We start from the raw sequence: 15,716 nt of genomic DNA, 5'->3' as shown, positions 1-15,716 counted from the left end.
TTCGAAGACAAATTGATCCGTTTTTTTTTTTGCTGAGATAGTTCCTGTTCTAAATTGTCATTAGGTTCGAATACCATCTCCACTTCGTCTTCAAATTCTGCGTTGCCTTCCATGTCTTCTTCTAACAGAAAACATCTGCTTCATTCCACGGTCTCCATATTTTATAGTGTTAAGAGGAACCTTCAAAAAATGTTTAATTGTAAGATTCTAATAAATATTTATCTGTATTCTTATGACGTACCTTTATCTACCGTGAATATAATCTATAGTCTTAAAAAAGACTGTTGTTGTTCACAAATCGAAGAACTATGTAGAAGACACAAAAATACAAGAAGAATGTTGTTAACGACAGGCACACAAGACAAAAATGATTATTTTCAAACTTACCTGTGAGATAAATAGAGTACAGTTATTTACACTTTGAACTATCCATTGAAAACAGCCTCGCAGAGTCAAAGCTCGAAGATCAGATACATAAATACGTACTTACTCAAAGGATCACATTCAAGTACTTCCGTAATATATACGAACATATTGCAATTTAGATTATACTCTTAAGAGTCACCTGATGTTAAAATAAACGCTTCCACTTATTCGAAAATACCCCGCAGCATCAATGCTTAATCAAATTTAAAACGGCCCATTTACAACTCAGTGCACGGTATTGGGGTAGGCTAAAGGAGTTGCTGACCTTCTATAGGAGAGGTGGCATTCTGGATGCCCTCTAGCGCGGTCTGGAGACACAACGAGCCCATCTGGTACCAAATAAAATACCTAGATGACGGCTTATTAAGCGTATTAATTTGAAGCTTTCAAAATTTGTAGGATTTCCTTTCTTCGGAATGCAAGCAACATTCGCCAGTCCTGTCTGTATATATATGTCGTGTTGAAATTGATTTTCATCACTCTTCATTTATTCTATTTGAGTTCACATTCAATTATCTGTGCGCTCATTTACAATGCAATTTTCATTCAGTTCTCCGGTATCTGATGCTGACTTTCCTTAACTACTTATTATTGATGGTAATATTGGTTTCTGCTATCTCTTTTATTTTGCTAAGGTGATAAAACGGAATCATCAAAATTATATTTCCGCTATTTCACAGCCGAACTCAGTGAATTTCTCATATCAATAACTTTTTTGGCTTTCAGAATCACATCCAATCGCCATTGTCACCAATTAAAAAGTCCTACAGTTTGACGAAACGTTTGCAGTAAACACATTGTTCAACCATTCGAAGTTCAATATAAACCGAACAAAGTTCTCCAATATTTCGCGAGAGTAATTAATATTCGCATTCATGCTCCGTCGAAACTTAAAAATTAAATTCCAACCCTTCGGTAAATTTACTGAATGGAAAAAAGAGCGCCCGGGAGGGGCCGTTAAATGCAATCAAGACAATCCCCCCGCTCGCCATCGGGAAACCTTTTAAACTTTTCGGTAAATGCAAGAAATTTGACGCGCCGGGTCGCTCTCTGGAAAAATTCGGGACCTCCAAATTGTTTAATTTCCATGCTATTGTCCATTTTCCTGAACCGGGAATGTTTGCCGTGCAAACTGCTCGCTCCGCCCACCCCCTTCGAAGGATTACGTGATGAATTTGAACGGAAATTTATTTACATTGTTTGCTTTAAATTTTCATTATCGTTGCGAAAATTTGAACAGCATTATTTGGACAATGCCGGGCGGAATTTAATTTTAACTTTTCAAACAACTTATTTTGGAAATCGTCCGGTAAATACTGGATCCGATGTGGCAGGCGCTATCGTTGTGCATTTTTTTTCAAACTGATAAATAAATGTTTTGCTTTTGTTTTTATTTTTTTGGTGCGCAATGGAGCGATGATTAAATTTCCGTACACAGTGTACAATATACCATTAATTGATGTTTACACTAATTAATTATAATGGGTGTATTTTTTTCGATGTATAGAACTTTAAGGTTGCATTACTGTTCAAGATGGCGACCGATTTAACAGCTGTCAAGTGGTTTATTCTCAGTTTGGTTTGGCAATTCATCATGAATAGACTCACGCCTGAACAACGCTTGCAAATAGTGCAATTTTATTTCGAAAATAATGGTTCTGTGGGGAATACGTATCGCGCACTACGTCCATTTTATCGTCGACAAAATCGTCCATCAGAGCAGTTCATTCGATTAACCATGGAACGTTTTCGCACCACGTTTACTCTTACTGATAACACGCATCCCCAGAGACGCCGTACGGTGCGTACAGAAGAAGCTTTTGCTGCTGTAGAGCGTAGCAATGAGGATGACCCGAATGAGTCCATTCGCCATCGAGCACAGGAATTGGATCTCTGTCCATCCACTTTGTGGAAGATTTTGCGGAAGGATCTTGGTTTACGTGCTTACAAAATCCAACTCGTACAAAAGTTGAAGCCAAACGATCGTCAAGTAAGGCGTAGATTCGTCGAATGGGCCCAAAACGAGATTGCCGTTGTTCCCGATTTTCATAAGCGAATTTTGTTTAGGGATGAAGCGCACTTCTGGTTGAATAGCTACGTCAACAAACAAAACTCTTTTTCCCTTTCAGGTATTCGTAACAGAATACTTTATCTTTCATTCATTTTTTTTTTGTTCATTATGAGATATCTAGGAATTCCTCCCAAAACAACGTTTTGCTACAGTGAAACTTTAAACGACTTCTTACTTAACGTTTGCGTAAGGCGCTTAATACGTCACGCGAGACGAGAAAGTACATAGGAACGCTTACCGTAACTATCGACGAAAACTCTGTCGCAACTACTGACTTTTAATAGAAGTTAAAGGGAATTAAGACAACTCTTGCAGTAACTTTCTACGTTTTCGTGTTGTCTACAGTGCCCCGGGGAAAAACAAAACTGTCTAAATTTAAAAGTTCACACAATGTAGAGGCAGGATGGGGCCGACCCCTCGCGGGCCTTAACATGTGAAGGGAAACATCCGGCCCCTTAGGTGCAGGCGTTAACATTGAGAGACACTTCAATTTTTCACGGATTCGAGAAAGATTAGCGAGGAGTTGCGCTTTTTTAGATATTGTCGATTAAAATTCGAATTCTTCCAGAAATGCATCCCTGGTGCCTGCTATCAGCTTGGAGATGTCCGGCTAACTATGAATATTTTTCAAGTTGAAAAATCTTTGTCTGCTGTTGTCTATTAGGTTGTAATGGGATTCGGCGATTAAATATCTAGATATTAATATTAGATTAAATATCTAAATAACTTGCGCAAAGTTAAATTTACGATTACAATGATTTCGGAGCGCGATTTTAATTTTTGGGTTTATGAATATTCGAAAAGACTTGAAAAAATTCAAGTATTTTGTTTTAAGTTAGTCACCAATTAAATTAACCAAAACTACCAATTAAACATCAGCCATCAGTCATACCACCAAGAATTTTTGAAATGCCCTTAGAATTTAAATGAAACTTTACAGTTGTCCAGAATGATATTCGAATCACTATAAAACCACATCAACAAGTTTAAAACTATATAAAAAAGTAACATCAAGTGCAATCCGATACTTAGACGGTGTACTCAATTTGATCTGCAGTTCAAAGCGATTCTTTTAAATTTTGGATCACATTTGCTTTTGTATTTTTGTGAACAAAACGTTGCCATTATCGAGAGCGATTTTTTTCAACTTTGCAAAAAATTACGCGTAATCTCATCGGAATCATCCAATATATAGCGACAAAGTGACCGGTCCCTTTAATGTACTGCCGATATTGAGTTTGTCGAGTTTCCGACCCCACATTAAAAAGATCTATAGCTCCTTAATCTATCTCGAGAGCACGACATATTTAAAGCCCTTTCGCTACTATGAGATCTAAAACGGCACTTTGGTTGGCATTTATCTCTATTAAATCTGACCAATGCAATTTATTCGGTGGGTGCGTGCTGGAAAAGAAGAGTGTTCTGTGAAATATCGAAAAAAATAAGAGAGATAGCCAATTTGTGCGTATAACCAAATGACGTTATTTAAAAAGAAAGAGCATTTATCTTAAAATACCGAAACATATCTGCAGTCAACAGGAACAGAAGCTTAACTATGAAATGTCAAACATAAATTAAAATGTCTCTCGTCACATCTGTGAAGATATAATGTGCTTTGTTATTTGGAGGTGTCACAACTCTCCTTATTACTGATTAAACGGGAAGTTGAGGATTTTTTCCTTTGGGAGCATTTGCTCCCACCAAACAATTATATCAATATAATTGAAATTAATTAAATCTCTTCCGAACACTTAATATGAAAATTTTTAACACGGCTCAAATATGTGTCTATGCGTGTTTGCTCTCATCAATTTACTTTACGGTTTCTGCTTCATATTACAAGTGTTACCTAAAGATCAGCACTTGAATGCTCCAAACTGTACGCCTTGTTTTTTTATATAGGATTGTTTCTTTTTTCTTTCTCAAAAAAGTCAAGTTGGATTAAATGAAAGCTACGTTCTTCGGGCTGTATCAAGAAAGTTTTTCAAATCGCCCCACTCTTGTAGTAGGCTGAGAAAGAACATCCGCGTCCAAACAGAGCAAATTTGAATGAGGGTTAGATGGGGCTAAAAATACCAACAATACGTTTGATGAGATAGTTCAAAAGCGTTAGAATCGTTAAATTTTCTTAAACACGTGCCATATCTGTCAACTAGATAATACAGGTTTACTTGAGACTGTTGCCTTACATTGTGCAGTAACTGAGATGTCACTTGGCAACATACGTTAATGATTTGTCGGGGTAGATCTTCCAATGTATTTGATGGAGTATTCTAAACTTTATTTTCCTGGGACCTGACAATGGATTTATGTCGTGTGAATGAGCGGGACCACTAATTGCACCGAAGTAATAACACTTCTAAAGAGGTCAACACAATCAATTATTTGCCATCTCGCTTCCTTCCGTTAAGTCACTTTGTCGTACTTGAGGTTTAACTTAATATTTGCTAGTTTTTCTTCGTTTTTTGCATACAAGGTGTTATTGAAATAACACGATATAATCTAATGAGTGAATCTGAATCCAACCTCGATGCCAAATCCAGAAAAGGCTAAGGTATCAATCACAGCTTCTTTGGGATTATCAACAATTCTCTACTTCTATTTTGACAGGGATTTCACTCAATTGTACTGGAAATTACTTTTATTTGTTGTTATTATTTTAAATAATCACGAAAAATGTTACATGATATACTATATTAAATACGTTTTACAAAAAGCAAATATAGCAAATCAAAAATTTACAAGTAGTATGGATTACATTAGATTAGATTAAATTAGATTTTATTTCATGTCATCAACATACAATTGTTTTACACAATTCCGATACAGAATAGTATAAATAATTTTAAACAACAAGGTATAAAAAGTTATTTCTGCCAAATATTCCCTTACCTTCCTTTTGAAGGACTGCAGTGGTTGGATCTAGTAGAGATATTCATCCTGTGGTAGAGACCTACATACAACGAGTTTTTCACCGCCACAAAGAGTCTAAGGCGAGGTGCACCCAAAAGTTATTATGTTCTAGTTGCAATAAGCAATAAGAATTTTTATGGACACAAATGTTAGGCCACAGATCCACACTTTTCGTTTGTGCAAGATAAATATTTCAGTATTAGTTTGGGAATTACCCCACAGTTTGAATCCACAGGCGATATGTCAGAAAAAAGGGGCACAATAATATATGAATGCCCAACAGTTTAACTGATTTACTTTTTGCTGTTGGCGATTACTTGAAACTATCATTCTGTCTGTGTTCCGTTTGTTAAGGCACAGTTTGTTTTGAGTAAGTCATTCAAAATGGGTCCTACAATTTCCCTGATTTGTGACTTTTTGACTTAATTCAAGAATTTGTATTTTTAGCAAGCTAAGACATTAACTAAAACACGAAAAAGCTCCTATATAATACTACTTTAAAATATAGTAAACATTTCGAATCTGTCTGAAAAGGGAGTCTGGAATCAATTACAAACCGACTATTCGGGGATCAAGTGAACAGACATTAGCAACACAGCACACAGCACTAATGGAACCTAGAGGCAAGCGGGCTATAGAGAGTTGCTGACACGAACTGTCAACTGAAATTCTAAAAAAATATATTCCAAAAAGCAACCAAAAACTCGGAATTGAATCCGATACACCATGTATCATCATCGAGAAAAGTTGTTTTTACCAGACGGAAACGAATGGTATGTGACCCGAAATACACACGCCACACTTCGCGAATATATTTTTTAGTGCAAGCAGTTTTCATAAAAATTGCCCCTTTAATTTTCTACAGGAATGTTTTCCTTGCTAAACGCTATCGCCAAAAGTTACTTGAAAAGAAAAATGTTTATTCACACTTTGCTAAATCAGTGTGCTAACTTGTTACTAACCAGTTAGACCGAGCGATCAGTTTTTAGTAGGCTGACGACAACAACCTTTCCAACAGGATAAAATCCGGCCATAAAATACCTCGCAGGATTTTAACGCCTTCTCGTTAATCCCAACACCCGTGTTTGGGGACATTACACAGTTCTTTCTTATTTTTATGCGGAAAATATCGGAGCGCGAAACATTTTTAGGAAGTAATTATGTTTTACTGGTTGTTTTTAAGTCGGGCATTAAGTCTCTAAGCCCGAACCGCAGTAAGAAACATGTTTCGGCGAGATGACGAGAGATTTAGATTTTTCTGCACGTTAAAACCTTTCTTTTTATTCTCAACTGCCTCGACAACAAAGAAATAATTCATTAGCTTTCAGAAATTGTTGTTTTCCGCCGTTTCCAAACGCCAATTTTATTTAATGCTAAATGATGCAGGCAGCATCCCAAATATACCTCAGTTTGAAGCAAAAATATCCCACATGAAGACGATAACTTTTTTAAACTATATCTAAAATTAATAAAGTTTTTTCAAGAAATTAATAAATAAACACAATGGGATTTCTATCAGGTTATTTTGACAATTTGTTATTGTTATTTCTACAGACCTTATTTATGAAATAAATTATTAAGTTGTACTTGTAATTGTCTGGTTATATTTTATTTAGGCAAACCACATTGATATAAGGAATACTCAAAAATTTCAGCATCTTTATTAATTCACAGGTGAAACAAGACGATTTTTATATCGAAAATCTTATGTAATTAAATTTGTTAAATTTCCTCCTACGATTTTGAGAGCACGGGACCGAAATTTGGGGCATTTGGCAACTGATCAGTCCGAAGTTATTTCTTTACTATTTTTGACTACTAGTTTGTTTTTTATGTTTTGTATGAAATTATCGATAGTAAACAGTTTCCATTTTCACTTAATATAAGGGTTTTTGTCCAATTAGTCACCCGGTTAAACATATCTAAATGATTGCTTCCTGCAAAACATAAGTCATACATAACATTTATCAGGTACTGAAAATAAAGAAAAAATTTATAAAGTCGAACAAGACTTGCAATAACATTTTATTTCAGGTAGTTATTTTGTTTGTCCATTTCATGAAATGGATATACTAATTTTAAATTAAAAGCCTTTCGCTTAGAGAAAACTCGACTGGACAATTAATAGACACGGAAAGATTAGGGATCCTTGGTGGAAATGGCTACCTAAATATACGATACATATTTCGTCTTGTTCTTTATTCACAAGGCGTATACCCATTACCTCTGCTGCTATCAATTCTTTATAATCCGACATAAAATTTTGATGTTCTCTAATCCCGTTTACAATAATATTCTTTGTTATAGGTTGTGCATTCGTGAAGTACAGTTCACATCAGGAAGCACAAGCAGCGATCAATAGCTTGCACGGGAGTCAAACTATGCCGGTGAGTGTACTTCCAGATTAAATTTATTATAACGCTTCGTATGTTTATTTTAAATTTGCACTTATGTTCTCTGTCCTATCCTCCTCTAAGGGGCAGTAAACGATGTCGATTCTGCAACTGAAACTAATGGTTGAACAACAGCTACAACGAAATTCGTTTACCTCCGTAAAGATGACATGGACGATTCTTTTCGTTTCTTAGTAAATATACAGCATAGGAATTTCTTAAACAACTTTATTAAGTAAATAGGACAAAATATTTACATTTTCTTTCTGATAGAAGTCAGTACTTTGATAGCTCTGGCGTCTAGAGTTAAATAACGAAAGTACCACTACTACGTGGGCTAGTACCTAAAGTAGTTTTGAAACCTCTATGTTTTTGAAGGTAATATTTACACCAAGAATTATATTTTGTAAGAATTAAAAAAATCTAATGTCATCACTTAAACTATTGAAAGATTTTGATGGCAGCTGAAAAAGATTATTTAAACGTTATGTTTTGCTTAAATTAATTAAATTAATAATTATTTGACCTAAATACTAATTCCTAGTTAAGGTTATTTATTTCTAGATCATTGTTACCTACTATTTTATTTTAATAATTATAAATTCAGTTTAATCAATTTGTTGGAATATCATCTAAATATTCGTTTTTCTAATTCCTTCTCGGTTACTTGTGTCAATATTAATGTGTATCATCAGAGAATGTAGCTCGTTGAGTTTTAAAACTATACATTTGCAAACTAAGGACATAAATCCAAGGACGTAACCTTGCGGTACTCCGTTAGTGTTGAGCTATTTTTACATAGTGACATGTAACGCTTTACAATTTTAGCATGTTATTCAATTTTTCATTAATCCCATGATATGTAATTTTCTCAAACTAGTCAGTCAGTGTCAGTACGTCAGTACATGGATCAATTGAAACCACAACTATAATTTTGTTTTGGGCGAACTATTTTGCACATATAATATACAAAGTTAAAGGGGGAAGACAAAATATTACTTGTAGGAAACCAAATTGAAATTCCTTTAATAATGAATTATTAATAACGTAAATTAATAATTAATTCGATGATTTGAAACGACACTTACTTCAGAAACTATTCTAAAAATGAAGAAAACTTAATTGTAGTACATCTAACTATTTAGATGTATCTGGTTGTGCCTTAATGACTTTTTTCAAACAGATAATAATAGTTGCCGAGAATCGTATAGCAGTCCGACAGTTTTAGATTGATATTAAATGGATTCCTCATACAAAAGTAGAATGACATGTTGCGAATTTGTAAAACAGGTAATAGTATGAGTGTTTAGGGTATGTTGGATTAATTTCCCGAGCTACTAATGAAATGGCCTGTAATAACCCCAAATATGAAATATTTAGTTTATTTTATGTTCGATTTATTAGAAATTTCAACAATGCAAGTGCGAAAATTATGATTTTTAATATCACTTTATGTTCAGTGAATGATGAAAAGTTGAGTTTACGCAGCTGTGAGCGGCGTACCTTAGGTAAATTAATGAAGGATATAGGATTTGAATGTGTGAAGCGTTGTTGCAAAAGTATAATGTAATATCTGCTTGATGCAGGATATGCAAAAGGATTTATAGCCGGCGCCGACTGAGTTTTCTTACCAAAGAAAAACGACGGCGATTATCATGACGAAATGAACGGCGAATTTTTCGAGAAATGATTTACCTAACAATGGACAAAATGTTGTTGGTATGGATAACGCTTCCTATCATTGTTGTAAATTTACGTATCCAGTGACCTCATCGAAAAAAACATTTTCTTTGACGACTGCTACTTGAAATCAGAGCTGCAAAATACTGGATATATGATTTAGTTTACCACCGTATCACTGTGAAGCGATATGTGGCATTGAACACCTCCGATTTCAATACAGAACATGTCACTTCGTTAATAAATTTGAGTAATTATGTTCAACATGCTTCCTTAATTTTGTCCTATTAAACCTAGTATTACGGAAAGCTTAAAATAAAAATGCCCATCCTCTTGTTTGTTTTTTCTGGTTATTAAATAAGCTGTCAATTTGTATCCAATTTGTAATCCAAAATTCGATTTAATCGATTTTCGAAAGTAACAAGATACAATGATTTTTCTTTAGCGATATCCCTGTTCAAATTATTAATGGTTTCGGGATCGAAGTTTTCGGTGGATCGTTGAGGTAATCCCACGAGACAACTTTTAAGTTCCACGTAGATTTCTCACCGAACTGTGTTGTCCTTTTACTAATAGTCAGTATTTTGCTTTTGTCACCAACCTTCAGTTTTTGACAACTTACAAACTCTTTAAGAAAGAAGTTGTCGTTAATGTTTTTTAGGAAAGAGGACATCGTTATATACATACTTATAGATTTTTTACAAATATGCAGGGGAGAGAAAAACATCGAAAATTGCCTAACGCAACACAACAAAGTAACACGAACAGTTTTTAATATGGCGCGTACGCCCATTGGAACATACTGCGTATGCGGGCCCCGAAAAGTTTCCGCAAAAACCTTGAATGAGAACGTATGCGCCTACCCGAACATACCCGAGGATTCAAAATTGATCGAATGTTCAAATGATCGAAAATCCCGAACGACGTTCGGTCCCGTTTCGGAAAGTCTCGGTGAGTCTCGCCTCGCGATGGATCTCGATGTAGCAGACGGCCAAATGTCAGACTTTGCAATTTGACAGTCGGTATTAGATAGGTATAATCCGAATACGAATTAGGAAAACGGTGTTTGTTTTAAAGATACAGGATGTACATCGGTTGCTAAATCTGCGCAGGACACATGAATTCCTATGCATGCGGTCAATTATTGTTTCCAAAAAAATATAGGCTAATTTTATCGAAGGGTGCTACAACCCGCATTCAAAAAACTATTTTTTATTAACCCGTGAGTATCTTTTGAATATTTTGTTATTATTGTAGCCCCAATTTATTACATTCACCGGCTAAGGTAAAAGTTGACGTCTATGAAATCAAATTTATAACAATTTTATGAATGACAATGTCCACAACAAAATTCATTTTTTAGCAAAATAAGTAGGGTTTATAGCTGATGATGGGAATAAAACTGATTATAAGCTGACTGAATTTACTGTGCAATTTGTTCTAGTCAGTTGCGAGTGAGCCTTGGGATAACACACATTTAAGGGCCCCTACCACTAGTCTACACATGAGAATCACATAAAAATGTACTTATGGTGACACAAAAATACTTTAAATCTACAGCATCGTGGACCTGGTTTCTGGACTCACGGCCCCAGAGCGGCCCAGAAATGTCCCTAGTGGCCCCATCAAATCTTTTGTTGTTGAATTGGTGTAGCAGAAAATATTTGTACTGATTGTTCTCTTTTATGATATAAAACTGTTTAAATGGTTGAAATGAAACAAAAATAATAATAATTATTATTATTCCCAAAATATGGTATTTCCGCCATAATTTTTTCCATAAATTGTACAGTGCCTTGTACAATTAAAATCCTATAATAATATTTTTTATTTTTAGGACAAAAGTAACTTCTACCTTTATACACCTTCCCACATCACTACACTACACACTACACCAGTAATTTTTTTAATAATTCTCAAATATATTTATTTAAGACTTTAAAAATTACCAAGAAAGGTCATAACGTACTGCCACTTTGATATATATATATATATATATATATATATATATATATATATATATATATATATATATATATATATATATATATATATATATATATATATATATATCAGCGAGGCGAGACTCACCGAGACTTTCCGAAACGGGACCGAACGTCGTTCGGGATTTTCGATCATTTGAACATTCGATCATTTGTGGTGTTCCATTTTGAATCTCCGGGTATGTTCGGGTAGGCGCATACGTTCTCATTCAAGGTTTTTGCAGAAACTTTTCGGGGCCCGCATACGCAGTATGTTCCAATGGGCGTACGCGCCATATTAAAAACTGTTCGTGTTACTTTGTTGTGTTGCGTTAGGCAATTTTCGATGTTTTTCTCTCCCCTCCATATTTGTAAAAAATCTATAAGTATGTATATAACGATGTCCTCTTTCCCAAAAAACACTAACGACAACTTCTTTCTTAAAGAGTTTGTAAGTTGTCAAAAACTGAAGGTTGGTGACAAAAGCAAAATATTGACTATTAGTAAAAGGACAACTCAGTTCGGTGAGAAATCTACGTGGAACTTAAAAGTTGTCTCGTGGGATTACCTCAACGATCCACCGAAAACTTCGATCCCGAAACCATTAATAATTTGAACAGGGATATCGCTAAAGAAAAATCATTGTATCTTGTTATTTTCGAAAATCGATTAAATCGAATTTTGGATTATAAATTGGATACAAATTGACAGCTTATTTAATAACCAGAAAAAACAAACAAGAGGATGATCATTTTTATTTTAAGCTTTCCGTAATACTAGGTTTAATAGGACAAAATTAAGGAAGCATAATTACTCAAATTTATTAACGAAGTGACATGTTCTGTATTGAAATCGGAGGTGTTCAATGCCACATATCGCTTCACAGTGATACGGTGCTAAACTGAATCATATATCCAGTATTTTGCAGCTCTGATTTCAAGTAGCAGTCGTCAAAGAAAATGTTTTTTTCGATGAGGTCACTGGATACGTAAATTTACAACAATGATAGGAAGCGTTATCCATACCAACAACATTTTGTCCATTGTTGGGTAAATCATTTCTCGAAAAATTCGCCGTTCATTTCGTCATGATAATCGCCGTCGCTTTTCTTTGCTAAGAAAACTCAGTCGGCGCCGGCTATAAATCCTTTTGCATATCCTGCATCAAGCAGATATTACATTATACTTTTGCAACAACGCTTCACACATTCAAATCCTATATCCTTCATTAATTTACCTAAGGTACGCCTCTCACAGCTGCGTAAACTCAACTTTTCATCATTCACTGAACATAAAGTGATATTAAAAATCATAATTTTCGCACTTGCATTGTTGAAATTTCTAATAAATCGAACATTAAATAAACTAAATATTTCATATTTGGGGTTATTACAAGCCATTTCATTAGTAGCTCAGGAAATTAATCCTACATACCCTAAACACTCATACTATTTAGCTCTTATTACCTGTTTTACAAATTCGCAACATGTCATTCTACTTTTGTATGAGGAATCCATTTAATATCAATCTAAAACTGTCGGACTGCTATACGATTCTCGGCAACTATTATTATCTGTTTGAAAAAAGTCATTAAGGCACAACCAGATACATCTAAATAGTTAGATGTACTACAGTTAAGTTTTCTTCATTTTTAGAATAGTTTTTGAAGTAAGTGTCGTTTCAAATTATCGAATTAATTATTAATTTACGTTATTAATAATTCATTATTAAAGGAATTTCAATTTGGTTTCCTACAAAAAGTAATATTTTGTCTTCGCCCTTTACCTTTGTATATTATATGTGCAAAATAGTTCGCCCAAAACAAAATTATAGTTGTGGTTTCAATTGATCCATGTACTGACGTACTGACACTCTGACTGACAAGTTTGAGAAAATTACATATCATGGGATTAATGAAAAATTGAGTAACATGCTAAAATTGTAAAGCGTTACATGCCACTATGTAAAAATAGCTCAACACTAACGGAGTGCCGCAAGGTTACGTCCTTTAAAAATTACCAAGAAAGGTCATAACGTACTGCCAAAATTTATGCCGATATTTGATGAAGGCTAGGTCCAACAAATTGGTAAATATCCTTTCATACAGGACCTTGCGACGAAAATGGCTCATGCCAAGCTTTTTTGCCAAACTGTATAACCAAACTAATATCTAGATCACACGCTTGCTCCCAGAACTCTAGTCGAGTCTTTCAGTTCTACAGGTACATTAGATTGCCTCCACCTCTGCATAGAGGTACATACAAAGTTGAAGGAAGTAAGGCACCTTCGACATTTCTAAAATTACATTAACATGATTGAAATTTATTAATAGTAAATTAAGATATAATAATAAATAAAATAAATAAATAAATAAAATAAATTAATAATAATAATAATTACAATTAATATATAATAATATATAAATAATAATAAATTAATATATGTAGTTCCGTAGTACAGTGTAATGTACTACACATTTCTACAAATATTTTTATTACTAATAACTTCTTTACCTTGTCGCAAGTCTATTGCCTATGTTCTTTTGGTCTCCTTTCCTACACGTTTGCAACTCCCGTCTTGTATTTGGTCCTTCAAGTGTTCATGATTATGTTGTCCTTTCCTTAAGATGAACACACCGCTCTCTTCAACTTTTCCAGATGGTTGATATTTTAATTTCTGTGCTTCTGAGATATCTTTTTGCAATAACTTGACTATACATATATTTATGAACCTTTAAGCCTATAAATTGAATAATGTTATAAAATACGACGTTCCTGCACTAAACATGCAAAATGCCTTTTTTGTGAGCTATTATAAAATATTAAATCAATTTTACCTGGTTCCGTTACATCTTCTGCATGAATAGTATATAAAGTCGTCGTGTAAAACTATTTGTTAAAGAGTTATGTTCCTGTTTTGCTTTACCCTATGAATTTACTACCCACAATTAACTGAATTCCTGTTTAAGAAAAGTAATAAAATGTTAACTTAGTAAGATAAATCATTTTAAATAAGTTTCAAACTTGATATCCCTATAAAAATCGCCGGTTCCAACCTAAACATTCTGTCACTCAATCACGTAAATGTCACGACTCAGCTGTTAGCGGATCGGCTGTTACAAACCACCCCCGGCCGAACCCGAACGCCGTTCGGGATTTTCGATCATTTGAACATTCGATCTTTTGCTACCATCTCATTCGAAACCTTCACGCGCCAATCCGAACACACCCTAACATTCATGAAAATTAAAATTTTCCCGCCAGAAGTGGCTTAGAACCATCACCATTATCCAACTTAGAGTGCATGTGTTGGAATAATTTTATGTAAACCCAATCATCAGTCAGGCAACCATTTTGGTTACCTCTTCCGCGAGGAGATCTAACAAAATATATAAAATGTATTGTTATTTCGAATGACCCGATTAAAAGTTTCGGAGACGCTTTGTTTATAGCTAGTCGCTGCTCCGTTATGAAAATTACTTTTTCCGCAAAATGCGAAATGCGCGACACTTCGTCGAAGCTTTTAAAGTTAGTTGGCTGTTTTCCTTTTGGCGTTAACTGACATTACTTCCCTCTTAAACTGCATTAACCCTTGGGAGGTTTAAAACGGAGCATAACTGGGGAAAACAACTGTCAACAAAGATTCATTTCAGCTTATATTATCAAGTTTCCCGTTCCGCCGGCAAATTTTTAATTACCTCAATCTTAAGCGTTTCAGTAACGTAGAATGGCGGAACAATTCTAATCTGACAAGCGTCGATCCCTTCCGCTGCAAAAACTATATCGTCCCAGAATTTAATTAAGTCACTTAGTTAACACTTTGTGTCACAAAGAATATGACGCGATGTCTGGAAAGGGGATGCCACATTCGTCTAAAGCTAAAATCATGACGTAGGATAATGCCTTATAATCGTTTGTTCATGCATTAGATGGCATTGTTCGAGGGTCTGTTCTTTAGGATCTAGGGAGACCTTTTTGTCTTACCCAACTCCTATTCGGAAAAATTACGCAACATATTACAAACAAATCCGGTTCAGTCACGGTTTGTATCAAGATCAAACCAAGGTATTATACTCTTAGACATAATGGATGTAAATGCAAGAACTGTAGTCTGAAGTTAGCGAGGTAAACTTTTCACATTTATTACTGTAACCCCCTTCGGGCCAAAATCGAACTTATGGATGCAGTACATTTATTAGTCTACGAGATTCGCTCGAACTCAAGCTTAGATAGTTTGAAAGTGTAACCATTAA

The 15,716-nt window shown here is 34.6% G+C and overlaps 1 protein-coding gene across 13 annotated transcripts in view; it reads left to right on the top strand.

The window, feature by feature from the left end:
* Positions 1–15,716, top strand: part of LOC132701343 (CUGBP Elav-like family member 4) — a 977,281-nt gene that overhangs the window by 917,230 nt on the left and 44,335 nt on the right. For all 13 annotated transcript variants that reach the window (XM_060669155.1, XM_060669161.1, XM_060669157.1 and 10 more), the window contains one exon: positions 7,718–7,797. In XM_060669155.1, the coding sequence (XP_060525138.1) occupies positions 7,718–7,797 (80 nt within the window). The remainder of the gene's footprint in view (positions 1–7,717; positions 7,798–15,716) is intronic.

The sequence above is a fragment of the Cylas formicarius genome, unplaced genomic scaffold (genome assembly GCF_029955315.1).
Source record: "Cylas formicarius isolate icCylForm1 unplaced genomic scaffold, icCylForm1.1 PGA_scaffold_4__25_contigs__length_36172078, whole genome shotgun sequence".
NCBI lineage: Eukaryota > Metazoa > Arthropoda > Insecta > Coleoptera > Brentidae > Cylas > Cylas formicarius.
The sequence above is the reverse complement of the archived record's forward strand: the minus strand, read 5'-3'. Positions and strand labels throughout refer to the sequence as shown.